Below are 27,936 nucleotides of genomic sequence, written 5' to 3'. Positions count from 1 at the left end.
CTTCTTTCCTGGTTTAAAGGTTCGGAATTTGACACTCGATGAGCTGGAGTTTGCTTCATTGCGCGGATTTGTTCAAAAGGTACTGATATTTTAGATAATAATGTAAGATATAAAGAATTTGGGAAACACCACACACCCATTGTGTGTGTGTGTGGGGGGGGGGGGGGGTTGGCCTTTAATAATATAGGTCGTATGACTTAGTGCATAAGTAAGGCCATATGGCTTGGTGTACAAGTAAGGTGAGTACAAAGATATACACGCCTGTACATATCTCTAACACCCGTCCGCAGTTCTAGCGGGAGGATGCAAAGATTTGACCTAAACTTAGTGGACAACCGTGTAGGCAAGCCCTTGGTCACGATGTTCGCGTATTTTTGCGAAGATGGGACGCGAAGCACCCGAATCTGTCCTAAAGCCACCTTCTCGCAGGCGAATTCTATGTCAATCTCGATATGCTTGGTGCGTCGGTGCTGAACTAAATTGGCTGTCATGTAGACAACACTGACCTTGCCACAATAGATAATGGTCGCACTAGCAAGTGAGACATGAAGCTCTTGGAGAAGCTATCGGAGCCAACAACACTCGACCACAACGTGGGTGATGACACGGTACTTTGCCTCAACATTGGAGCGGGAGACAATGTTAGTCGCTTGGACGACTATGAGTTTATTATCGGTTTATTAGATCTCTTTGGTTGTGTTGTTGTGCCATATACCTAGAACTAAACTACTCACCTATCTAAGTTTGGACATATCCTCTCTTGAGATTACAACAACAAAGCGTTTTCAGGCACATGGATAGCTGTTATGTACTTCCATTCCAGGCTAAATCTTTAGGTATATTTTATCCTTAGTCTTCTTTTACTGTCAATTTCCATGTCAACTTCAGCCTTCTGTTGCCTCTTGTTGCCTATCTTCCCATTGCTATTGCGCATTAGGATCCCACTATGCATTGGTGCCTCTTGAGGTCTCCTTTGGACATATTCAAACCATTTTAGCCAGTGTTGGATAAGCTTTTTTTAATTGGTGCTACCCGTAGCCTATTTATCATTGTACATTTTCTTGTATGGACATAAATCCAACGCAACATATACATTTCCACAACACTTATCTTGAATATGTCGTCTTTTTGTAGGCTAACATTCTTTTTTTTGACCGCAAGGGCACTGCCCCCCATTTTCATTACGAAATGGTATACTGTCTTACAACCCAGATAACAAGAGCAAATAGAGTTATGAGGCTTAAGCATAACCTCCCTACTCGCCATACATACGGACACTTAACAAATGTTTAAACTGGTGATAAAAGTGAAAGGCGCATTGCCAGCAGAGCAGATTGAGCATATTACAATACACATAATACTCAAACACGATATACGCCAAACACTAGGTGTTCAGGTCGAAGACTGAGAACACAACTAGCACGAGACAGAGTACTTTGAGCCCCAAAAGACAAGCAGAGACTTCATCTTGCAGCTTGAAAACGCCAGTAGTCATCCAAGGATCCTCTTAGATACTGATGCCCAACCTCTTGATCTACTAAATATTTTCTTTGCCATCATTTTGACCTGCACACTTCCTTCCTCCAGCATCTTTTTTCCCTTCTTTGTCTGCAGAATCACCCAAGAGTCAATCCAATGACAAAAGAGAAACACTATATCATTCGGGTCCACAAATCACTTATTATTAAAGCATATATCATTTCTAAATTTCTAGATTGACCAAAGAATAGCTCCAACACCAATGATCATTAAGTTCCTAAGATTCTTACTGAAACCCAGAAGCCATCCACCAAAGAGATCGTCAAATTTTCTAGGGATTGTTTTGAGGTTAAAAACAACCTGGATTATTCTCCAAATATACTTCGCAACTGAACATTCAAAGAATAAGTGATCTGTAGATTCAAAAACTCCACAGAAACAACAATCACACCCACCTCTCCAATTTTTCTTTTTCAAATTGCCTTGGATAGGATTTTATCTTTAGCAATCAACCAAAGAAAAAATTACTTTTTTGGGGATTTTGATCTCCCAAAGAAACCTGAATGAGACCTTGACCGAGTCACTTCTAATTTTTGAATACATGGACTTAACTGAATACCCCGTTTTGTTTAAAGCCCAAACAATCTGGTCATCATAATTTGTCAGAATTAGGCCACGACATCTGTGTTTTATTTCATCGAGCATATTGGTCGTGTCTCCTACCAGACTCCTTCTGAAGGTTAACATCGAAAAGTTAGAATTAATAACTTTTTCTACATTGATTTTCTTATCAAAGGAAAAATCGAAGAGCCTTTTGAACTGGACAGACAAGGGAAGGTCACCAAGCCAAGTATCAAACCAAGAACTAGTCGGTTTCCCATTGCCAATGTTTTTTCGACAATATTTGTAGAAGAGATCTTTTATCCTCATTAGCCCTTTCCAGAAATGAGAGTCTTCTTGTTTTTCCCCAACCGTAATAAGGGGATTTCCCTTAATATACTTGCTTCTAACTATTTGTTGCCATAAACCCTCTGAGGATTCAAGTCTCTAGATCCATTTGGCTAGCAGACTAGTATTCATGCACTTCAGGTCGAGCACCCCAGGCCCGCCTTGATCTTTAGGAACGCTTACCGGGTCCCATCCAACCAAATGATATTTCCTGGTCTCCTTCCCCCCTTGCCATAACAATCTTTTTTTCTAATAATATCAAATTTTTAGAACCATTCTCGGCACAGAATATAGGGCAAGCATGTACAGGGGAACATTAGAAAGATTGCTGTTAAGTAACATAATCCTTCCTCCCAGACTTAGAAACTTTCCTTTCCAAGTCTCAACTTTTTTTTCTAGTTTCTCTTCTGTGCCTACCCATTGGGTCCTACACAATTTCTTCTTATCAATAGGGACCCCTAAATATTTCATTGGAAGGTTCTTAATGGGAAAAGTAAAAATGTCCGCGTAAAGATTTACAAAATTCCGAGCTTCTCCAAAGCAAAAAACTTTGCTGTTATGGAAGTTTATCTTCAAGCCAGACATCTGTTCAAAGTTCAAACAGAATAATGATGAGTTTTAAGTTCCTGGCCAAGGCTAGGTCATCCTGAAGAAGGAAAATCGTGTCATCAGCGTATTGTAAACACACAACCCCCTTTTCCACAATATGAGAATTAACCTCGTGAGTAATCCCTCATCTTATAGCAGTTGATGGCGGCCCCTTCGGTTCCTCGGCTCTCCGCCTCCCCCTCCCTCCTCCTCCGCACCGGCGCCCACCCCCTCCCCTCCCTTCCCACCAGCCCCTCGCCGGCGCCCACTCCGGGTCCGGCGACCACCTCACCCTCCCCAGTGGCGCCGGGTTCCCCCTCGTCCTTGTCTCCTCTGGCTCGTCCTTTCGTGCCGGCTGGCCGTTCCAGGACGCAGCGGTGGGCAGAGGTGAGTCCAGCCTCTGTTGGGACGACGCCGGTATCCTGGCATCGGTCGTTCAGGGACGTGGCCCTGCTCCCGCCTCCTGGTGCTGCTCAGCCGGAGCCGCGGCGGGAGCCCCCCCGCCCGGTTTTCAAGTTGGTGGCCCGCCCTGCCTCGTCCAGTAGGGCACCGAGGCCCTCCCCTGATGCTGAAGGCTGGGTCGAGGTTCGCTCTCGGCGTCGTCCGCGCGGGCCTCCGCCTCCCCGTCGATCGATCCCCCAGGATCTCCGGGGAAGGTGTTTCAATTGCATGGCGCCCTCTCACAAGACGTTTGAGTGCAGGCGCCCGGTGCGCTGCTTCACCTGCAGGTCCTTGGGGCATCGTGCTGCATGGTGCCCGGCCCGTCCGCAGGTGCCCCTCCGCAAGTCTGTGTCGGTTTGGGATCGTCTCGGTCCGCTGCCGGTTGTGGCCGGGCCACGGTCTGTCTTGGGTGCCGGTGCGACAGCTCAGGTGCATGTTGGTGCTAAGGGGCGGCGCCACCGCACGAGGGGCAGAAGGTCTAACCCTCCCTTGGTGCTGGAGTTGTCTGCTCCTCACGCTCCGATGCCCGCTGAGGAGGGAGCATCCCCTCAGTCCCTGGTTGCAGATAATGCGTCCGCCCCTCGTGGTTGCGTGCTGGAGCGATCGGATGCAATTAGCGGGATGGAGTTCAGGTTGTAGCGCTGTGCCTTGTTTGTGGTAATCACCGGTTCACGGCCTCGGGTGGCTACGGAGGTTTTCGCGGCTGAGGTGGCGGCTGGGTTTGGATTGCTAGAAGACTCCTTCTCAGTGCACCGTTCTTCCCCTGAAGATTTTGTTTTGATCCTCAACTCCGAACAAGCAGCGATTGAGGTGTACAACAATGGTTCGGTGTTCAATTCTCCCTCCGGTTCGTTCAAGTTCATCCGGTGGTCTGGGCTAGCTCACGCGGAGGTGGTTTCGTTCCCATCTTTGGTCATGGTTGAGTTCGGAGGAATTCCCGTGCATGCTTGGGAGCTAGCTACGGCGCAAAATCTGTTGCGTGATATCTGTTCTGATGTGGAGCTTCATCCCGACACAGTCAATCGTTTCGATTTTTCTTCGTTCAAGGTCTTCGGGTGGTGCTATCGGCCGCAACTCATTCCGGCCTCGTTCGAACTCCTCATCCTGGAGCGGGTGTTTGGTTCGGGAGGGCCTCCCGCGGTGAGGCGCTTGTTGTCCTACCCGGTGACGGCCTCGGTTTCTCGCGTTCCCCTGGCGGAGGCTGCTGTTCCGCTTTCTTTCCCTCCGACGCCGACGTCTGATGGAGGTGACAGGGAGACGGGTTCTCGCCGGCCAAGGCTGGGGCGGGGTGCGCCGGTGAGGCTTGATGGTTCTTCTTCGGCGGTTTCTTCGGCGGCTTCTCAGTCCGGGCGGAGGCACGTGCATGGGCGGCTTGGCCTCGCCCCTATGCATGGGCGACACGTGGCCTCTGGCCGGTGGCCGTTGCATGGCGGTGTGCAAGGCGGTGACGGCTCGTTTCCTGTGACCGCGCGTGCTGGCCCTGAGGAGCGTGGGCGGGACCCCATTGATGGTGGTGCTCTTTTTGGTGGAGTCATTCTGGCTCCCGAGGTGGATGCTGTGGTCGGGCGTGCTGAGGGACCTGGCTCCAACGGTGGTTCGAGCCAGGGTCCTTCGGTCGGTTTTCCGTCCTCGTCGGGTGGGCCGGGCCGATCCCTGGAGTCTGTCGGGCCAGTTCGGCCTTTGGAGATTGTTGGGCCGGAGATTGAGTTGCATTTGGGTGGGTCCGGTGTGGACTCTGGCGATCTGCGCAGCACTTTTGTTGGTGGTGGAGTCGCTCCGTCGCCGGCTGCCGGCGCTACTCCCGTGGCGGCGAAGGCCGGTATGGTCCCCGCTGCGGATGCCGGTATGATCCCTCCGTCGCCGACTGCCGGTGCTCCTCCTGTGACGAAGGATGCCGGCATGGTCCCTGCTGCGGATGCTGGTTTGGTCCCTCCGTTGCCAGCTGCCGACGCTGCCGACATGGCCCCTGCTGCGGTTGGGCCCCCCTCTTCCTTCCCTGCTGCTGCGAGTGGTGGTTTGCCCGTTGCCGGGTCTGGGGAACCATCTTCGTCGTCGACTGCGCCACCTGTGCTGACGGGAGGGATGAAGTCGCTCAGGATGATGTTGGGTCCTGGCACGAGGATTTGGCCCCGTTCCCCAATCACCTACTCCCGTAAGGGACGAAGGGTGGTTGCTTCCCCGGTACTTTCACCAGTCCCTGCCCAGCCGGGGTTCGTTGAGAGGATGTCGAAGGCTGTTGATTCCATCCTCGATGATCCTCCGATGCGACAGCGCCGTCCCAGGATCCATGCTGGTGGTACCCTCCCTCGCCGCAGCAGGCGTCTTGCTGGTGCAGGGGTGGAGCCTCCGTCGATCCCTCAGCGTATCCCATTAGGCAAGCTGCGGATTGTGAAGGAGCTGGGTCTGCTGCAGACTGATCACGCTGAATTGTTGTCTCCAGGTGTGTTGGATGATTATGCTAAGGTGTTCGAGAAACGACCTTCGGTTCTGCAGCTCAAATCTTTGGCGTTGCTTCTCAACATGTCCATCCCAGAGGATTTGTTGGGGGAGCCTGCCTCGGGGGAGATCTAAGCCTTGGTGCTTCTACGGTCGTTCTTCTGCTGTTTCCTAATGGATCCTTCAAAGATTCTTTGCTGGAATGTTCGAGGCCTCAATAGTTCGGCCCGGCAGGATGTGGTTCGATGTTTAGTTGACAGTGTCAAAGCAGACGTGATCTGTATTCAAGAAACCAAAATGCCGGATGTTACCAGGTGGATGGTTCTTCGTGTTTTGGGCTCAGATTTTGGTAACTTCGTTTTCTCTCCATCAAATGGCGCGAGTGGTGGTATTCTGGTTGCTTGGAGGAGTCATATTACATCTATTGGGTCGAGGATTGATGATCATTGTGTTTCGGTGAATTTTCGTTTGGAGGATGGCGCGTCTTGGTGGCTGTCTTGCGTGTATGCTCCCCAAGGTAATGCTGAAAAGACCCTCTTTTTTCAGGAACTCACATCTACTAGGGCTCACTGCCCGGGGCCGTGGTTGGTGGTTGGGGATTTCAACATGATCCTAAACAGTGATGATAAAAACAACTCCAATCTTGATCGGGCTATGATGGGTAGATTCAGAAGATGGAAAGATGATCTTGCTCTAATTGAAATTCCTTTGGTTGGTCGCAAATATACTTGGTCGAACGGACAAGATAACCCCACCTTGGTACATCTGGATAGGATGTTCTGCTCTGCTGATTGGGAGGATCTTTTTCCGGGTTGTTTGCTTCAGAGTGCTGCTTCTCATGATTCAGATCATTGCCCTCTTCTTCTGGGTTTGCAGGATGTCAATAGAGCAAAAGGGCGTTTCTTCTTTCAGGCTTTCTGGGTCAAGTTGGAAGGCTTTCATGATACTGTGGCTCTGGCTTGGAGTTCGGTGGCGCCAGGTCCCTGTCCTTTTGTCACTCTCTCCAGGAAGTTGCAAGCTACCGCTAGAGCTTTGCAAAGTTGGAGTGCGAAAACAGTGGGCTGTTTGAAGCTGCAGCTTGAGATGGCTAGGGAACTACTTCATATGTTTGAGATGGCTCAGGAGCTTCGGGTTCTGTCTCCTGCGGAGGACTGGTTCCGGCGTGCTTTGATGAAGCGCATTCTTGCGCTCTCCTCCTGGACTAGATCTGTGGCGCGGCTTCGGTCTCGTGTTACTTGGTTGAGAGTTGGAGACGCCAACACCTCACTCTTCCATGCTCAAGCAAGATTCAGGAAGAAGAAGAATTTTATTGCTTCCCTAACTACCACCGAGGGTGAGGTCTTGACTTCACACGATGACAAGGCAACAGCCCTATTCGACTTCTATGATGGTTTGCTAGGTACTGCTTTTCAGAGGGATGTCTCTATCAACCTTGATGAGTTGGGGTTGCAGTCCTTTGATCTAGAAAGCTTGAATGTGCCTTTCTCGGTTGATGAGGTTTGGGACACAATCAGATCAACCCCGTCTGACAAAGCCCCGGGGCCGGATGGTTTCACGGGTCGTTTTTATAAATCTTGTTGGTCTATTATCAAGCTTGATGTGATGGCAGCTGTCTCACGTGTTTGGGATTGCAATTTCAGAAATTTTGGGCTGCTCAATTCAGCCCTCATTACCCTTTTGCCAAAGCTTGAGGGTGCAGCCCTTGTGAAGGACTTCCGTCCGATCAGCCTCATACATAGCTTCGCCAAGCTGGTAACAAAGATGATGGCAAATAGGCTGGCTGGACACTTGGGTGCAATGGTTTCACCCAATCAGACGGCTTTTATCAAAAAAAGGTTCATTCTTGACAACTTCATATTGGTGCAGCGTACGGCCAGATATCTCCATCAACAAAGACAAGCTCATATCCTCTTCAAGTTAGACATTTCTAAGGCCTTTGATTCGGTGTCATGGCCGTTTCTCATTGAGGTTTTGAGGAAAATGGGGTTTGGGCAGATTTGGTGTGATGTTGTGTGTGGACTGTTGGCTTCTTCCTCCACAAGAATTTTTGCTAAATGGCGTTCCTGGGGAGATCATTTCACACCAGAGGGGCCTTAGGCAAGGAGACCCACTATCCCCTATGTTGTTCATTTTGGTTATGGATGTTCTGAACTTGCTCATTCAAAAGGCTTCCGATGAAGGGTTACTTCAGCAACTATCTTCTGGGACTTTACATCACAGGCTTTCTCTCTACGCGGATGACGCGGTGGTTTTTCTTAGGCCGGTGGCTTCAGACATCAGTTTGGTCCTGGAGATCCTTCGACTTTTTGGGGAAGCCTCGGGGCTCAAGACCAATGTCCTGAAAAGTAGTGTGTTCCCCATTCGTTGTACCGAAGATGATTTGATGCGGGTCCAAGCTTCTCTCCCCTGCCCCATTTCTGATTTTCCGTGTCAATATCTTGGACTGCCCCTGTCCTTGGGAAAGCTTTCAAAGGCCCAGTTACAGGCATTGGTGGACAAGGCAGCTAGTGTTCTCCCAGGTTGGAAGGCCGACCTGATGACAAAGGCGGGTCGTGCTGTTTATGTTCAGTTTGTTCTCACAGCAAAAATGATTTATGCTGCGATGGCTTTGGACCTCCCTATTTGGACCATCAAAGCTATTGACAAGATAAGAAGAGGTTTCCTTTGGAAAGGAAGAAAACAAGCCAATGGTGGTCACTGTTTAGTGGCGTGGGGTAAGGTCACTAGGCCTAAAGTTCTGGGCGGCCTTGGGATCACTGATCTTTGGCTTTTGAGCGTGGCGCTTCGTGCTAGGTGGCCTTGGCTCCAGAGAACCGATCACTCTAAGCCTTGGTCGGTTCTCCCTGTTCAGGCCTGTGGTACGGTGGAAGCCTTGATCAATGTTGCAGTTGTGTCTCAATTGGGTGATGGACAGGATATCCTCTTTTGGAAGGATCGGTGGCTGAATGGTAGAAGCATCAGTGAGGTGGCACCTGAGGTTCTTGAGCATGTATCTAAGTGTGTTGTTTCCAAAAGGCTGGTAAAAGATGCTCTAACAAATCTGAATTGGGTGGCTGATATAAGGGGTGCGCTTTCAGTTAGGGCGCTTGCACAGGTTTTGGATCTCTGTGACTTGCTGGAGGGCTTAGTTCTTCAACCTGGGATTCCTGATAAGCATTCTTGGAAGTTCAGCGCGTCGGGGGATTACTCCTCTAGTTCTGCCTACCAGGTTCTTCTCCTTGGAGCTGTTGAGTTTAGGCCGGCTGAACGGATTTGGAAGACCTGGGCACCAAGGAAATGCAAATTTTTTATGTGGCTGGTTGTGCATGATAGATGTTGGACAGCTGACAGGTTGGCAAAAAGGGGAATGGATCATCCCGTCTGCTGTCCGCTTTGTGACCAGGCGGATGAAACTATTAATCACTTATTGGTCGAGTGCAGCTTTGCGAGGCAGTTTTGGTTCCTTTTCCTTCGGTCTGGGGACTTCCAGGTGCTCTGTCCCTCTGCAGGGGATGGCTGCTTTGACTCTTGGTGGGAGAAGAGTGCCGAGGTGGTGGGCAAGCCTTTGTCGGATGGTTTCAACTCGCTGGTCATATTGGGTGCGTGGTCGATCTGGAAACACAGGAATAGGTGTGTGTTTGATGGTTGTAGCCCGAATGTTGAGGTCGCCCTTTCGGCAGCTAGGGAGGAGTTGATGTGCTGGCGTTTGGCTGGCGCTAAAACTCTCTCTTTCTTCCATTTAGAGGAGCTGTCTTAGGCGTTAATGGTGGTGTGAGTTTGTAAAACTGTTGTTTCTGTTTTGGGGCTCCCCCCCTTTTTTCTTCTTAATATAAAAATACGCAGACCTCCTGCGTATTCAAGAAAAAAAAAATCCCTCATCTTGAGCTTTTTTGACTAGGACAACAAGACCATCAAGCCACTATGTTGAAAAGGAGGGGAGGGGGGCGGGGAGAAAGGATCCCCTTGTCTCACCCCTTTATGTGTAGCAAAGTAAGGGCCTGTTAAATTATTAGTTCGGATAACGACCTTGCCCCCCCCCCCCCCCCTACTGTCTTCATCACCCAGTCGCACCATTTATTACTGAAACCTTTTTTTTTCTAACATTTGAAGAAGAAAGTTCCATTTAACTTTATCGTATGCCTTTTCAAAGTCAATTTTTATCATCACCCCACTCTGGTTATGTTTTTAACCTCATGGATGATCTCATGCAGAGTAACGACACTGTCTAAAATAAATCTACGTTTGATGAACCCCGTCTAAAAACCACTAATGATCTTAGTGATGCAGGAGGCCAAACGATTGTTCAGAACTTTATTAAAAATCTTGTAACACACATTCAACAGACAAATGGGTCTGAAATTTTTCATTTCATTTGCATTATCAACCTTAGGGATCAGTGTCACCACTCCATAGTCCAGCCTTTCAATGGGGAAGGAGCCAGTATAAAAATCTCTAAACATGTTAAAGAGATCTTTCTTAATAACTTCCCAGAATTCTTGGAAAAATTCGGCTGGTAGCCCGTCAGGGCTGGGAGCACTATTGTGCTTAAGAGAAAAGACCGCATCCATAATCTCTTGCATAGAGAAAGGGGCAGTGAGAGCGGCTCTATCTCCCTCGTTTAATCTATCCATATCTAAGTTTCTCATAGAAATATGAGAGCTATCCGAGTGCCCAAAAAGATTCTTGTAGAAGGTCGTCGCTACTGAGTTGATATCTTTTTATCCATGAATGATTTGGCCATCAGAGATAAGAGAATGGATTCTTATCCTTCTTTTACCTTTAGCTTTAAGGTGAAAGTATTTCGTGTTTTTGTCCCCTTCTACAATGTGGTTCTCTCTGGCTATCTGTCTAAACTTAATCTCTTCTAATCTTCTTCACTTACAATGGTTTTCAATTTACGTTCAAAGTCGAATTTGGTTTGTTTTTCAGCAGGAGATAGAGCCAAAGATTCACTTTTAATTTCTAATTCGTTGATTTTTCGGGTTAGCTCTTTTTTTATTTTCTTGTAGCTTCCTTCCACATTTAAATTCCAGCCCTTCAACATCTTTTTTAGTCTTTTAACCTTCTCTTTCCAGACCTCAATACTCTTATTCTTTTTAACTGCAATTCTCCAGTTATCCACAACTTTTTGCTTGAAGTCTTGCCTTTTTGTCTAGCATAACTCATATCTGAAGTCTTTTCTTAACGGGGTCATTGGACCAGTGCTCAAGCACAAAGGGACGTGGTCTGAGAAAGATCTATTTAATCCAGTAACTGCAGTGTTATTATACATAAGCTCCCAGTCCGGACTAGATAAAAACCTACCTAATTTTTCGAAGGTTGGGTCATCTCTGTTGTTAGACCACATGTACATTCTGCCAACGAGCTCTAGCTCCATGCCTCCATCAAGTTATGCTGGGCAATAATCGCGTTAAAAAGAAAACTCCATCTATTTACGCCCCCTAGCTTGTTTTTCTCAATTTCCCATCTGATCACATTAAAATCCCCACCTATTAGCATGGGGAATTTACTATTAAAACTAAAGGACGACAGCTCCCTAAGGAAACTCTCTTTCCTATTATTTTGAGCTGCCCCGTAAACATTAATGAAATTCCACTCAAACTTTTTTTCTTTGTGAAATAAGAGGCATCTCAGCATAAACTCCCCTTCTTCTGTTTCCCTCACCTCAAAAGTATCTATATTAAAGCCCACTAGCTGACCCCCAGATCTCCCATTAGGGGCCGAGTGAACCCACTGGAACGTCCTATTACCACTGATCGCATCTAACCAACTGGTGGAGATACTCTTCTTATTAGTCTCTTGCAGACTAATAAAATCTAAGTTCTCTTCCTTAATAAGGTTTTTAAGGAATTCAAACTTTCCCGGTTTTCTCAACCCTTGACAATTCCACGAAACACCTTTCATGAGAAACTAAGGGGTAGATTGTAGCTCCGACTCATTGGCCCTCCCCTTATTAGGATCATTCCTAATTTTTTTGGGGGGGGGGCTTTTCTTCTGTTTCTTCTTCTTATGGGTGATTTTCCTTTTGTTATTTGCAAGTTTTTGTCAATCTTTAATTCCCCCATACCAAGGCTATCGTGCAGTAGACTAATAATGTTATACTACAATTATGTTACAGAGTTTAAATTTACAAGTCACGGTACACTAATAATTGTTAGAGTGGACACATTAACCAGGTCAACCCAAAAACTTAAGCTGGTGGGAGAAGGTAGCCAATCTACTTATACACTTCAACACCCCCACTCACGTGCAGTCAGAGAGAGACGTAAACGTGGAAATAAATGGGTGAAGGCACAAATAAAGCCTCTGCCAGGATTCGAACTCGAGATCTCTGGCTTTGATACCATGTTAAAGTGGACACACTAACCAGTTCAACCCAAAAGCTTAATAAGTTGATGGGAGAAGGTAGCCAATCCACTTATACACTTCAACAATAATGTTATACTATGACCATGTTAACAAAGTTCAATTTTTTACATGTTGAGTTGAAAATGTGGCATGGTTATTTGCAGTGATGTAACTTTCTGGTTTACTGCTATTTTTAGGTTGCCTATTGTTCACCACTTATGTACTTGTTTTGTCACTTTTGCAATGTTTTTTGTCTTCTATTACCGTAGCATTTTTCTGTTATTTTCTGCATACTGTTCCATTTTTTCCTTTTATAGGGATGTTGTGGCCATACAGGTTGAATCCGGAAGATTCAGAATCACTAACCTTTGTTAGTGGAGTAATCCACTATTGTATGACATGCCATTTTTTTTATTGCAGGCAGAACTTCAGCTTAATTTTCAGAAAAGAAGAGGCCATGGTTTGCTGTCAATAATCCGTCCCAAATTTAGTGGCGTGCTTGGTGAGGCACTTGATATAGCTGCTCGATGGAGCGGTGATGTTGTAAGTTTTTCTTTTCGAAATTTTCCTTGTTTCCTGAGCTGTCTCGATCCCATGGGCCCATCTGGCTTGTCCGCTCGTCACGCACCCATCTCAGCCACCTGTCGTGCCTTGCCTGTCGCTGCCTGAGTCTTCACGAGTATATAGAATGAGGCCATGTGGGACACATTCTTATTTCAGTTCTGAGACCAGGATTAACAATTCTTCTCTTTTTTCGTCGAACGCGCAGGAGAACTGCGCATCTTTATATTAAAAGGGAAGGAGACAAACCCAAAGGGTTTTACAAGGCAGAGCTCCTGCCAAAAGAACAAAAATAAAAAGAAAACAACAAAAAAAAACAGAACAAGACCAAGGGTCTAGATGGCTAAGGACCGGCCACATTCAAAGCCCTAGCGAGATCCAAGGCGGCAAGGCCCTGAATCCTTCTCAGCGAAGGGGAATCCCCATCGAAGACCACCTTATTAGTTATTACGATGAAGCCAAATACACCCACCCTAAGATGATGACACTGTTAAACCCCTTTCTTGTGCTTTTGGGCACATGACACTCCACCCGTTTCCACCACTCTGTGAAGGAAGGAGCATCAACAACTGGCGTGAGATGACCCAAACCAAAAGGGGATAACAAGATGTGCCAGAACTGACGAGCGAAGATGCAGGAGATTAGGAGGTGTTGGATTGTTTCTTGCTCTTGGTCGCATAAGGGGTACACCACCGGGTGAGGAAGATCTCTCTTTTCTAATCTGTGAGCAGTCCAACATCTATTCTTCATAGCCAACCAAAGAAAGAATTTGCATTTTGGTGGAGCGCAGGTTTTCCAAAGTCTTTTCCACGGTTGAAAAGGAGTTGAACCAGCAAACAAGCTTTGATAACATGATTTAGAAGAGAAAACTCCTGAAATAACGTCTCCATCTATGTTGATCTGGGTCCTGTGATAAATGAACCTCCCTCAAGGAATCCCAAAGCAGCAAATATTGTTGAAGGCCCAACAGAGAAAGAGGAGCTCTAATATCACTGACCCAGCGGAAATTATCAAGGGCCTGAGCTACGGTTGTAGAGGACAGAGCTCTTTTGCCCACCTTGGCAGCTACTTCTGGTGCAATGTCCCTGATTGCGGCCCCATGCAACCAATTGTCAGTCCAGAACAGCGTGCTGACCCATTCCCAATAATAGATATCACAGATTTTGCAAGTAAGTCTTTGACCTATTGCTGCACAGGAATGTTAAGACCCTGCCATGGTCTATTTGGGTCAGTTTTTTCCAGCCATAACCACTATGCTTGCAGTGCGCAGCTCTTAAACTGCAGGTTAGGGATCCCAAGACCCCCAAGAGAGATAGACTTTGTAACTGTTTCCCAAGAAACCAGACAATTGCCTCCAGCTTCCTTCCTTTCCAAATAAACCCCCTTCTAATTTTATCAGTTTCTTTTATCACCCACTTGGGAGTATTCATTGCAATGAGAAGGTAGATGGGGATTGCTGAAAGAACAAAACACACAAGAGCTGTCCTACCAGCAGCACTGCAGCAAGGTTAAGGAGGTGTGCTTTCCAATTTGGAAGCCTCTCTGCAAACCTCTCTACCCATCTTTTGAGGCATGCTGTTTTATAGAAGCGATGATATTTCTGCTAGGAACTTAGATTGATCTATACAGTGGAGTTCTGGAATACAAAATAACTAATAATTAGTAACACATCCTTGGAAGTGTATACTGATATGCACACTGTAGAAACAAAATTTCTGGAACCATAGGAGAGCTGTGTATCGTTGTATGATGAGAGGAATAGAAACCCCAAAGTACAAACACTCACAGCATTTTGGTTCTCAATATACATTTGTGCCTGTGAAAAAAGATAAACTGACCACGACATGACCTAATCACTAGGTGCAAGGGCACGCAACAGGGAGAGGCCGCCTCACGACCCAGGCACCCAGCCATGCCCGCCTTTTTTTCTACAGGCAGCAAGGCACCCACTGTTCTATGTTGGCATCACCTTCACTAAGCCAAAGAATCGGGGACATGCTCACACTGTAGAAACAAGTCACTTATTATGCTCTAAATCTCTGACCATACTCTTCTTTAAACGTATATACCCTCAGCAATCATCAATTTTACTCTGCTTTTGATCTCTAGGAGTGATACTAATTTGCAGTTGTTAGCACAAATTAATTGGTGTATGGTGTGAATGCATCATGCACCCATAGGTTTTTCCTATCATTATTCATCCATTTCTAGCAAGGTTTTTGTCTTACTTTTAATTGCTATCTTAGTATCTTGCAAAGTTTTAAAGTCGGTTAGTCGACTCTAGTCGCCTAAGCACCGATAAGGTGACTAATCGCGATTAGTCGCCGATTTGCTCGATTAGTCGAGCCTGGTCGACTCCTAGTCGTCCTATAGTCGTCCACCTATAACATGACAATATGTGTGTGTGTATATATCAATATATATGAATATATATATCTGTAGCTGCCTAGTTGGACTGCATGACTGCATGAACTGTACCAGTGCCACTGCCATCGTTCTAGGGCTGGGGCAACACAGATTCTGGGAAGATGATTTCAACATTATTACGTCGCCTCCTATTCTCATATGTAGTGGCACAACAATCAAATGAAGCACAACTCAAGAGGAGGCCAAGGCGGGCACAATACTGCTCAGTTAGTGAACATAGAACATTGAACAACCAAAATATCAGAGCAATTACCGTCTGAAGAGGTACTCATCTCAATCTCTGAATTCTAAACAGACAACAGAGGAGGACGGGAACACGCTGGAAGGGGGCCTCTGCAGACTACAACCGACACGCGATGGAGGGAGCGCAACTGCTGCTTGAGCAGAGGGCCACCAAAGCACCACAGGGCGGCAGGAGAGGAGAGTGGCGACGATGGGTAAAGGGGCGGCGACGCTAGAGAAGGGGTGGCTGAGCTAGGTAAGAGCACACGCGCAACAGTGCGTACCGTATTGGTACAAGCAGGGGCATAGGGCAAAACAACGTTTGTGTTGTGTACAGATGGTGGGCCGACTCACATAATAAAGGTCGGATTAGTGGCCCAAAACAGGCATAACTAGTCGACCATAACCCCTAGTTGGACGACTAATCGCGATTAGTCGGCGACTTGGACGACTAATCGCTATCTAGTCACTCTACTCGAGTCGGAGACCCTAATCGAGCTCGGACTAGCTCGGACGACTTTAAAACCTTGGTATCTTGGAACCCTCTCTTTCTCCCTCACTATCCTTTTTCTTTAATATCAAACGCAGATTACTATGGAAAAATCTATCCTGGAGCAAGCTAATAGCAAATATGAGGTTCAAGGGGAGTATGTTTTTCCTGGAACGCGTGATAGATTTCCTGTGGAAAGTCAGAGTAATGGGTTCATAGAGAAAGCAATGGGAGGGCATCTTGGTAGCATAATGTCTTCGATGGGCAGGTGGAGGATGAGACTAGAGGTTCCTGGTGCTGAAGTAGCTGAAATGCTTCCTTTAGCAAGGCTTCTTTCACGGAGTACAGACCCAGTTATCCGTTCGAGATCAAAGGTACACATTTGGTCCTTCAAATATGCCTTTCTACTGTTGGATAAAATATATGTTGGTATTTATGTCTATTATTAGAGGGCAGAGTGCCATATAACCCTCCTTTTGTTTTCAGGAACTTTTTATGCAATGTCTGCATTCTGTTGGGTTCAATGCTGAAAGTCTTAATGATCAGCTAAAGGTATTGTACTAAAGCTAGTGTTGTTGTCAAGTAGATCCATTGGCATATGGTTTGATACTTTGACATCTAGTCTAATGCTATGGTTATGGTCTCATATTGACATGATTATTTATGTTAAACTTTACCTTGTTACTTGCTCCAGGCATTAGAAATTTATCATGATTGGTTGGATGATGACACAATGGAAGATATAGCATTTCCTGGCTTAGCTGAACTAAGAGGCTATTGGCGTGGCTCTCTGGATGCCAGTGGAGGTGGCAATGGGGATACCATGGTGAGCATGTTCTGAAATTGTCCCTTTGCCCTTTTTGTTAGAATTTCTTTTGAAGTGTATAAGTGGATTGACTACCTTCTCTCATCAACTTAAGCTTTTGGGTTGAACTGGTTAGTGCGTCCACTCTAACATGGTATCAAAGCCAGAGGTCTCGAGTTCGAATCCTGGTATAGGCTTTATTTGTGCTTCCACCCATTTATTTCCACGTTTGTGCCTTTCTCTATGGCTCCACGTGAGTGGGGGTGTTGAAGTGTCTAAGTGGATTGTCTACCTTCTCTCATCAGCTTAAGCTTTTGGGTTGAACTGGTTAGTGCGTCCACTCTAACATTTCTAAAACAATTGGGAAAAAGCATGAGTGAACATGTATTTTATCAGTCTCAGGAAAAGTACATTCAAGGACTTATTGTTCGTGCTTTTTATACTGATCATCGTACCTTTTGTTAGAGTGGACGCACTAACCAATTCAACCCAAAAGCTTAAACTATTGGAAGAAGGTAGGCAATCCACTTATACACTTTAACACCCCCACTCACGTGCAACCAGAGAGAAAGACGCAAACGTGGAAATAAATGGTAGAGGCACAAATTAAGCCTCAATCAGGATCCGAACTCGAGATCTCTGGCTTTAATACCATGTTAGAATGGACGCACTAACAAATTCTATAGTTGTTAAGGCGTCACTTAAGAGACGCTTAAGCGGTAAGGCGAGGATTGGGGGCAAGGCGTCCAACACTCCAACTCGCTTTGCGTCCGTGACTAAGGCGTCCGCCTTAGACCTCAAGGCGTCGCCTTGGCACCTAGAGCGGCTCTAAGGCGTCACTTTGCGGACGGCATGAAAAGATGTAGGGCTAGATACCTTACGTGGCTCCGCGTTGAAGGTGCTCCAGATCTCCAGCGGCGGCTGCTGTGTTGCACCTCTCGAGGTGGCTCCTCCAGGCGGCCAAGGCGGGAGAAGCTCCCCTCCAGCTTCTCCCTGGGCTCTGCGGTGGCCCTACTCTCGCGAGTTCCTGCCAAACATGAACTAGTGGAGTCGTTCTCCTACGTGTTCGAGAAAAAAGGAACTAGTGGAGCCGTCATCCGTTGAAGGAAGGAGGATTTAGGGTTATGTGTTTTAGTGTTTTCCTATTTGGCCTTTCGGCTATTGGGCTGCAGGCTTTGGCTTTGGGCAATTGGGCTGGTATAACGTGCAGGACTGCAGTGTCCAGTGTCCAGTGTCCAGTCGTGCTGTGTTGAGTCGTGCTGTGTTGTTTGGGCTGGGGCGCTGGGATGTGGGCGTCCGGCTCATATCACGATTATACCAGCCCAATTGCCCAAAGCCAGATTTTAGTGTTGATGCCTATATCACGCGTGCACAGGTTCAGGATGATGTATGTGCCTTTAAAGTTTCAGTTGGCTGATTTCTTGACAAAAGCACAGACCAGAGCTCAGCATAGGTTTTATCTCTCTAAACTCGGTGTATCTAATCCACCTGGAGTTTGGGGAGGGGGGTGTTAGATGCCTATGCATTTATCCTTGTTGTATTCGGTCTCGTATATAGAGTTCTTGTTGTACATGGTCTCTATTCTGTATCTGTGTATATATTCGAGCCTAGTGCCCTCATATTGATCAAGAGTGCTATTCATAACAATCATAACACACTTGTGTACCACAGGCAGATTTTGATTTCAATGGTGAAGATTGGGAATGGGGAACTTACAAGACACAGCGAGTTCTCGCATCTGGTTCATTCAGCAATAATGATGGTCTGCGTCTTGATAAATTATTTATCCAGAAAGATAATGCCACCCTTCATGCTGATGGTTCGATTCTTGGGCCGCTTACAAATCTTCACTTTGCTGTGCTTAACTTCCCAGTCGGCCTTATACCAGCTTTAGTTCAGGCTATAGAATCATCAACCACAGACTCAATTCATTTTCTGAGGCAATGGTTGACTCCCATCAAAGGTATTTTGCACATGGAGGGAGACTTGAGAGGTACTCTGGCAAAACCAGAATGTGATGTTCAAATAAGGCTGCTTGATGGCACTATTGGAGGCATCGATCTTGGAAGAGCAGAAGTATTAGCTTCTGTTACCCCTACAAGTCGTTTCGTATTTGATGCAAATTTCGAACCGACAATACAAAGTGGACATGTAAACATTCAAGGTAGTATACCAGTCACTTATGTAGACAACAGCTCGATAGAGGAAAGTCCAGAAGAGGCAGATGGGAAACAAGGTATCATAAGAATCCCTGTTTGGGCAAGAGACAGAGGATCATCGAATGAGATCAGTGAAGCAAGAATGGTGAGAGACAAGACAGAGGAGGGCTGGGAATTTCAATTAGCTGAAAAACTTAAAGGTTTAAGTTATAACATGCTAGAACCAGGTGAAGTGAGGATAGATGCAGATATAAAGGATGGGGGTATGATGCTGATAACTGCATTGAGTCCTTATGCAAACTGGCTTCAAGGCTATGCTGATGTTCTCCTGCAGGTACTTCATTCTTTTTAAATTTCTACTGTTCTATTAGTGACAGTCTATATGACAGGTTCTTTAGTTGTGCTTCTGCAATTTTTAGACCCCCCCCCCCACACACAATGGATCTAACTCGAAATTTTGCTGTTAATATTTTGTGTTTTTTTTTATTTACCAAGGTTAAAGGCACTGTTGATCAGCCTGTTGTTGATGGATCAGCAACGTTTAACCGGGCTATTGTGAACTCTCCTTTTCTTCGGACACCATTGACAAATTTTGCGGGTACAATTCAAGTCATATCCAACAGACTATGCATCAGTTCAATGGAAAGCAGGGTTGGGAGGAAAGGGAGATTGTCGATGAAAGGAAGCCTACCTCTTAAAAATAGCGAGCCATCTGCCAATGACAAGATTGATTTGAAATGTGAAGTTCTGGACATACGAGCAAAAAATATTTTGAGGTCTTTGTTGTTTCTTTTCCCTTTTGTTTATCAAAATAAATAATTGCACTGTTTCTAAGTTATAGGGCATATGCTCCAGTCTAAAATAGATACACCCTCTGATTGCAAAAATTAGATCATTCTAGACCTGTGCACAAGGATTAAGAAAATAGGTCCAGTAATCTTTTTGCCGTTCATTTGTACCAATTGGAAAAGGTGGCTTATTTATTATGAAAGAGGTATCATTTGTTAAGCAAGGGCAATGAAGAAAGTAAAAATTTTAAAAGGGAAAGTACCTAGGAGTACTATGATCATATGATGACGTGGATTTAGAGAATAGATGAGAAGGTTAACACAGCATCATTTTTAGGAAAATAGTTTTGGATGTAAAGGGTAAGTGTTTTATCTGGTCTCTTCGGAGACATCCGATAAAAAAAAGTGTTTTGTCTGAATACTCCTACTTATTGCTTACTGGCAGTGCATTAAAGAAGGGTATACAGTGCTAGTTACTTATTTCCATATTAGAGCTTCTTGGCTTATGACGTTTCAGAATCATGGGTTGGGCATTTTAATAGTGTAATTGGTACTGCATTTCAAGATTAATTTAATCCATTTACAATAATATGCTGACCTTACATAGTTACATGCAACAACAAAGTCTTCTAGTCTCAAGGAAGTAGTAGTAGTCTAGAGTTGGAACCCAACAAAAACCATAAGTCAAGTTTAGGTACATGAATAATTGTTTTTCATGTACTTTTGTTCAAGGCTAAATCTTTAGGTATTTTATATCTTTTCAAGTCTCCTTTTTTCCATGTCAACTCCAGCCTTCCCCTATCTCTCTTTCCATCGCTATCGCACCTTGATTCCCCACTACACATTGGTGCTTTTGGAGGTCTCCGTTGGACATGTCCAAAGTCCAAACTATCTCAACTGGTGTTGGACAAACTTTTCTTCAATGTGTGTTATCCCTAGCCTATCACGTATATCATCATTTCGGACTTGATCACTTCTTGTAGAGCCACAAATCCAACACAACATATGCATTTTCACAACACTTATTCGTGAACATGTCATCGTTTTGTAGGTAATATTCTGCACCATACAACATAATATGTCTAAATGCCATCCTATAAAACTTGCCTTTTAGCTTCTATGGTAACCTCTTGTCATATAGATCGTCGGATGATAGGCCACTTGATCCACCCTGCTTTGATTCTATGGCTAACATCTTCATCAATATTTCCGTTTCTCTGAGCATTGATCCTAGATATTGAAAAGGCAAGGTATCCTTCCTGGACACTAATTGACCATCTAAACTAACATTTTCTTCCTCATATGTAGTAGTGCCAAAGTCAAATCTTATATATTCTGTCTTAGTTCTACTAAGTAAAACTTTTGGACTCTAGAGTCTCTCGCCACACCTCCAGTTTCCTATTTACTCCTGACCTTAAATACATTTCATAGATTGATAGGTGAATCAGTGCAGACTACAGAATATGCTCGTAACATTTTGTGACTAGATGGAGTAATATGTAAGATGGAACATTGTGGAGTTATATGAGCCTTAACATTTGTTTTGTTGTTTTTGTGTTGACTTATGCAGTGGCCAAGTAGACAGCCAGCTACAAGTTACAGGCTCAATTTTGCGACCAGATCTTTCTGGAATGATCCGGTTGAGTCATGGTGAAGCATATTTGCCCCATGATAAAGGCAATGGTGCTGCTGTCACTAGGTTGACTTCAAACAAGTCGAGTTATCTTCTTTCTGGTTTTGACCAATCAACCACTTCGCAGGATGTCTCACGAATTCTGGGGTCACTGTCAACATCGGCAGAAAGTATGTATTCAGTTAAATTTGAGCTTCACTAATATTTGCCACCAAATACTCTTGACCGACATGTTTTGCTTAACTACTTATGTTGTTGCAATGTTGCACATCACTATGCCCAACCAGTTCAATCCAGTTTTGGCATGAAATAAGTGGCATATTCTTTACTGTTTATATGCCATTTTTTGTCCAGCGCTTATGCTGTTTCCTTGACAAGCCAACTAAAGTTTTCCATCTCTATGTACTAGGAGATCAATCAGACACAGAAAAGACTCTTGAGCATGGAAGTTTTAATCCAAACATTGATGCACGGCTAAATGATCTGAAGCTCACCTTGGGACCAGAATTGAGGATTGTTTATCCTTTAATTCTGAATTTTGCTGTCAGTGGTGACCTAGAGCTTAATGGGATGGTTCATCCAAAGTATCTAAGACCTAAGGGCATCTTAACATTTGAAAATGGTGAGGTCAACCTGGTAGCTACGCAGGTAAGCCTTACTTCACTTAGAAGTTAGAATGTCTTCATTTATCCAGGTATACATTTGATTTGATATGGTTATGATGGTTTTTACACTCTACTCAATTGCAGGTTAGACTTAAAAATGATCATTTAAATGCAGCAAAATTTGAACCTGATCTTGGTTTGGATCCTGTTCTTGATCTCGTTCTTGTTGGATCTGAATGGCAATTCAAAATCCAAAGTCGAGCAAGCATGTGGCAAGACAATCTGGTGGTAACCTCAACACGCTCTGTGGACCAGGATGTTCTGTCACCTAGTGAGGTAAGACTACTGCAGTGAGTTGTAGACCGAGTCACTTCACTGTAGGATCAATAACACCTTGCTTTAGTTTCAAATCTTCAACTATTGTATAATCAGGTAAATTTTTGTCATGTTTTATGTACCTTTTGCTGGGCGTTTGCTCAATCCATCTTAGACAAGCGCATGATGGGCAACTAGCATCTAACAGATCACGAGGAACTCACACAAATACATTGGTTTTGGTGGCTGGATAGACTTAGTCTTTTGGATTTATTTTCCTTCTAGCTTTATACAGTGCTGAGAGCTACAATTGTGGCTGTGATAGTCTCCTAGTTAATGCACAATATTACTCAAATAACCAGCCTACTATTCCTATTACTCCATGCTGAAATTTAGCTAAAGTAAGGCTAGGAACCTGAATACAGCATGCATGTAGATACAAAGGATTATTTTGAACAGCGCGTGAAGTTTTGAAATCATTAAAGAATTTGTTTGCTGCATTCTTTTTCTATCATATTTTAATATGTAGTTCTTAGACCTACTTTCCTTTGCCTTTTAGGCTGCAAAGGTTTTTGAATCGCAGCTTGCGGAATCATTATTAGAAGGTGACGGACAGCTTGCGTTCAAGAAGCTTGCAACTGCAACGCTGGAAACTTTGATGCCAAGGATAGAAGGCAAGGGTGAGTTTGGACAGGCACGGTGGCGACTGGTTTATGCTCCGCAGATCCCAAGTTTACTCTCTGTGGATCCAACAGTTGATCCGCTAAAATCTCTGGCAAACAATATCTCTTTTGCCACGGAGGTCGAAGTGCAGCTCGGAAAACGCCTTCAGGTATACACACCTTTTTAAGGAAACAAGTTGAACCTTTTAGCCTGATAAGGTGCCATGTGTTGTACTGGATAGAAACTGACCTAAATTGCTGTCGTCAATGTGCAAGGCCTCTGTCGTCAGGCAAATGAAAGATTCAGAAATGGCGATGCAGTGGACGCTGATATATCAGCTAACCAGTAGGCTCCGTGTTCTCTTCCAGTCTACTCCATCCAATAGGCTTCTCTTCGAGTATTCAGCAACATCACAGGAATGATTCATTTTTTGTTATTGCGCACAGCAAGAATTGGTTGTAGCAGCTGCGTCGTACAAAGATTAGGTGGCCTGATAATCGTTTTTTTTGTAGATAAGCAAGCTTTGATAAGTTGTACGTGTACAATCGCTCAGTTGTATTGTATTTACATTCTTTCTCGGAAACAAAGTTTCTGAGCCTGTAAATAATAGGTAGCGATCTTAGCGTCGGGTGTAGAGAGAAGTATAAATGAATGAACGTTTCCTGTCTCTTGCGTTGCTGTCCATACGTGAAATTGGCTTTCGTTACTGACCAGTTAGAGCAACTAGTCAGATGCTCATGTATTACTATGGTTTCTTATATATATATATATATATATATATATATATATATATATATATATATATATATATATATATATATATATATATATATATATATATATATATATATATATATATATATAGGGAAGAGGTAATGGAAGCCCTGGGCTTCCATTAGTGGGCGAAGCCCCAGCCAGGGAGACCGAACGGGTCGCTTTAGGCCCACTGGACGTCAGCCTGCGCCATTTATGCAAAGGATAACCACGTATCCCGCCGTACACGCGACATGCGATTACGCAAGCATAAATTTGTGTACAAATGTGCGTAACTCATGCATAAATGGAATCTTTGCATGCCAGGAATCGCGCGCACGAATATCTGCATGTGATAGACGTTTACGACTGCATAACGTTGTGAGACATAATAGCGTAAACCATGCAAGACGTTCACGACAGGTTTTGGAATAAGGCAAGACGTGATTTTCGTGCGCGAAAATAAAGGCGCAGTTACGGCAGGAAACTAAAACAACTTTACAGCCGCGTCCACGTTCGCTCGTCCATCTGAATTATTGGCGGCGGTTACCGGCGGCGGAAGTGAGAGGTCCGGCCGGCGAATAATATGTCCACCACCGGCGCTGGCGATGGCATCCTCCCTGTAACATCTGCGCATGAGGCAGTAGGTACGTCTGTTTCAATGGACATGCAACCTGTTTTGTCTGCAATCGCCCCATACACAGAGGGTGTATCTGTGACTCCTCCGGCGGCATTGAGGGCACCTGGACATATCGAAGAGCACACAAAAACAGCAGACGTGGTCGGCGCAGAGAAGCACATCCCCATGAGACATATTGGGCCACATGAACAGGACACACCTCATATTCTTCAAAGCCACGTAAGTACTCCCGTATTACGTTAAATTTATTCGATATTGAATCGTAAATGTTAAATTTCTGTGCGCAGCCGGACAATATTGATATAAGATTGATACCTAAAGTCGGTATGACATTTAGTAACGTGGATGAGGCGTATAATTTTTATAGTCAATATGCATACGAGGTAGGATTTCCGTTGAAGAAATATAGGGAGCGGAAGAATTGTAAATGGTTGAACTGTTCAATGGAAGGAAAGAATGCTGAAAGGGTAGCTGGAAATCCAAGGATACGTAACACATGTTCGAAACGAACACAGTGCAAGGCTGGGATGAAACTCAAAAAAATCTACGATGATGCTAAAGAGAATGTTATTTCTGTTCGGATTGATCTGGTAAACTATGAGCATAATCATGAATTTTTGAAGAAGGATACAGAAAAAGGGCAATTGCAATGCAACAAAACACATGATCGTGAATATATGGAGTTCCTTAGTGCGATGCAAGAAAGCAGGATTCCACCACATTGCATTATGGATTTTGTTACTGAAATGCATGGTGGCCCAGAAAACGTTCCAATAACCGTGCAGGACATGAGTAACCTGTAAGTGTATTATGCATTGACAATAATTGTATTTTATATTACATAAACAATCGTAATGTGTTGAGTTAGATATAGTGCATAATCATTACATTTTTTGACAGGAAAAAAGCATGGCAAAGAGAGAGAAATGCAAATGATGTGTCAAAACTGTTATCTTTTTTTTCATTATGCAAGAAAGATAATCCACAGTTTTTTTTCAGACTTTCAACTGGACAAAGAAGGGAAAATTTTAAGCATATTTTGGTCCCATGCTAGCCAGCAAGCCGAGTACATTGATTTTGGTGATGCAATTACTTTTGATACTACACATAAGACTAATATGTATGATAAGCCATTAGGCATGTTTGTTGGTTCGAACCACCACCTACAATGCACAATATTTGGGTTTGCTTTACTAGGAGACGAGACAGTTGATACATTCGAGTGGGTATTCAATACGTTCAAAACATGCATGAGATGTGACGGACCACGAGTGATGCTGACAGGTATGTTGTAATAAAATGGCTCGTAATTATTATGTCATGTACTATATGATATCATATTGTCTTGCATGATGTTATGTAAATTTATAAATTTCAGATCAAGACCCTGCCATGCCAATTGCACTTGGCAGAGTATTCCCAAACACAATACATCGATTGTGTTTGTGGCATGTGCAAAACAGGTATATGCCCCACTTGAATGAATTATATGCAAGATTTGAGGACATGGATTTCAAAACAAGGTTCCAATCTATAATACATCATCCATTGAATGAAATGGAGTTCGAGGCAGCCTGGCAAATGATGCTTGATGATTTCCATCTACACGAGAACAACACCCTTGCCAGATTATATGACATACGCAAAGATTGGGTACCTGCATTTTTCAAAGGAGATTATTGTGGTCTTATGGTCTCTACACAACGAAGCGAGAGCATGAACAAGTTGGTGAAGAGTGCCCACGTGGATGCAAACACACCGCTTCATCAATTTGCAAAGCAAATGATGAAGCTACTGCATAGTAGGAAGATGAAAGAGGCCAAAGAGGCACTAGGATGCATGGTAAGTGAAAAAAATTAATAAAACATATGTTTTATGGTATTAAAACCAAAACAGTATTAATACTATATTGTGTAATTTGCAGGGTCAAAAGGATACAACTACATTGTATATGTTTGAAATAAGAGTAGCAAGGGCATACACTAGAGCTGTGATGACAAGGTTTCAGGAGACAGTAAAATATGCAACTGCATACCGAATAGACCGTGATACAGAGGGTGAGGAACATGATTGGGTGGTGAAACATACTACAAGATCAAATAAAATTGTTTGGGGTCAACACCAATTCAAGATAAGGGCTGATGTGGATGCCGGAAAGTATTCATGTGAGTGCAAGCATTGGGAGCATACAGGTATGTTATACTATAAAAAATTATAAATTATTACGAATGCATAGCTGTTTACGATTAATATATGACATAATGTATGTTTAATCAATTATAGGTCTATTTTGTGTTCATCTTGTACGCGCTTTCATGCATCTACAAATTGAAAGGATCCCAAGTGAGTATATTTTGCAACGATACACATACTCCGCGCATCAAGATGTGGCTTTTTCAAGAGACGATAGGAATTTGAAAGGAAAAGATGGAGAAACTAGATCATATAGACAGAAGATGTTGCTTAAAAAAGCAATGAAAGTAGTACACCATGCGAGTATGTCTAAAGCTGGGAATGATAAAGCCCTAGAGATGATGGACGAATTATTAGGGTTATTGATGCGTGTGGAGCCTGATATAGGTACTGGTGAGAGTTGTGGCACAAGTGTTTGCGATGACATCCAGGTACGCACCTCGTGATGTTATGAATTTTGCATAATTACTTGTCGAATATGATCCATGATTGTAATGATGATATAGGTCGAAGCGTATGAAACAGAAGAAATGGCTATAGACAACTTACGCAAATTAGATGATGGGAACGAGGTATGGAACAGATATTTATAATGTATTACATATACTGCACTATAAAATTTGTGTCCTCACTGGACTTTGTTTTATTTCACAGGAAATTTTAATGGGCTCTAATACAAATGAATGCAATACTAAGGATGATCAATGTAATATGCAGATATTAACATTGGAACATAACACTGACATTCGGCTGGTTGAGAGTAGTTCTATGGATGTGGAAGCTAGAAAGGTGAAAACATTGCTACAATATATGATGACATACGAGAAAGTAAAATCTGACTTGATATCTTTGTTTTGTAGAAACTGGAATTTCATATGGAAGGTGTAAACTTGACGAGACCAGATAAGGCCAAGCCTAAGGGAAGAACAATCAAAAGTAGTGAGCAACAAGTTTTAAAATTGGGTGCGAAAGGAGCTAAGAAGATGAGCAGGAAATGCCAGAAATGTGGCATAGCTGATGGTCACAACAGCCGTACGTGTTTAACTGTCGAGGATAATAGGGTTCGATTGGCTAACCTATCTGGACGTAAGCGAGGACGGCCTCCTGGTTCAAGGAACAAACTCATAGCTGCAGCCCCGCAATGGAATGAGACATCAACGTCGAAAAAACGAACGGTGGATGTCGGAGATGATGATTCATCTGGTAGAGAGTAAAAGACCATAAGATACAAATATTTCCTTGTGTAAATGTGATTCCTGTGTTCGTTTGTCTACTTCCAGAAAGAATCATAAATATACTTGCAAACTGGTATAAATGGATGTGTAGTTTGTCATAAGCTTCAACATAATGCAGTAGTCTGACTGTATATGTACTTAGCATAAATGTATGTGAAAACCTGCGTAAATATGCGTTGTGTAATGCATAAGAGGGTAAGCCTGTGAACCATGACTGTACAAAAATGA

At 44.1% G+C, this 27,936-nt stretch overlaps 2 protein-coding genes across 3 annotated transcripts in view; both read left to right on the top strand.

Moving 5' to 3' along the window:
* LOC103649669 (protein SUBSTANDARD STARCH GRAIN 4, chloroplastic) overlaps positions 1–23,593 on the top strand; it is a 31,195-nt gene extending 7,602 nt beyond the window's left edge. The window contains exons 12-23 of one of the 2 annotated variants that reach the window (XM_008675404.4): positions 20–79; positions 12,640–12,762; positions 16,018–16,293; positions 16,406–16,471; positions 16,614–16,745; positions 18,396–19,217; positions 19,379–19,659; positions 21,242–21,474; positions 21,714–21,952; positions 22,054–22,245; positions 22,784–23,056; positions 23,163–23,593. In XM_008675404.4, the coding sequence (XP_008673626.2) occupies positions 20–79; positions 12,640–12,762; positions 16,018–16,293; positions 16,406–16,471; positions 16,614–16,745; positions 18,396–19,217; positions 19,379–19,659; positions 21,242–21,474; positions 21,714–21,952; positions 22,054–22,245; positions 22,784–23,056; positions 23,163–23,309 (2,844 nt within the window). In that variant the 3' untranslated portion in view covers positions 23,310–23,593. Of the gene's footprint in view, positions 1–19; positions 80–6,438; positions 9,732–12,639; positions 12,763–16,017; positions 16,294–16,405; positions 16,472–16,613; positions 16,746–18,395; positions 19,218–19,378; positions 19,660–21,241; positions 21,475–21,713; positions 21,953–22,053; positions 22,246–22,783; positions 23,057–23,162 lie in introns of those variants that run through there. The other variant, XM_008675405.4, reaches the window with a different exon arrangement.
* Positions 23,594–25,354: 1,761 nt separating this feature from the next.
* On the top strand, positions 25,355–27,736 carry LOC103649668 (protein FAR1-RELATED SEQUENCE 4-like). Its single transcript, XM_008675402.3, has 7 exons — positions 25,355–25,564; positions 25,659–26,122; positions 26,205–26,472; positions 26,564–26,904; positions 26,980–27,045; positions 27,128–27,262; positions 27,334–27,736. Exons 1-7 carry the CDS (start codon positions 25,399–25,401, stop codon positions 27,685–27,687), a joined length of 1,794 nt encoding a protein of 597 aa, XP_008673624.2. The 5' UTR covers positions 25,355–25,398; the 3' UTR covers positions 27,688–27,736.
* Positions 27,737–27,936: the final 200 nt, after the last annotated feature.

The sequence above is a fragment of the Zea mays genome, chromosome 3, assembly GCF_902167145.1.
Source record: "Zea mays cultivar B73 chromosome 3, Zm-B73-REFERENCE-NAM-5.0, whole genome shotgun sequence".
Lineage (NCBI taxonomy): Eukaryota > Viridiplantae > Streptophyta > Magnoliopsida > Poales > Poaceae > Zea > Zea mays.
Note: the sequence above shows the minus strand (reverse complement) of the source record. Positions and strands in the feature narration are given on the sequence as shown.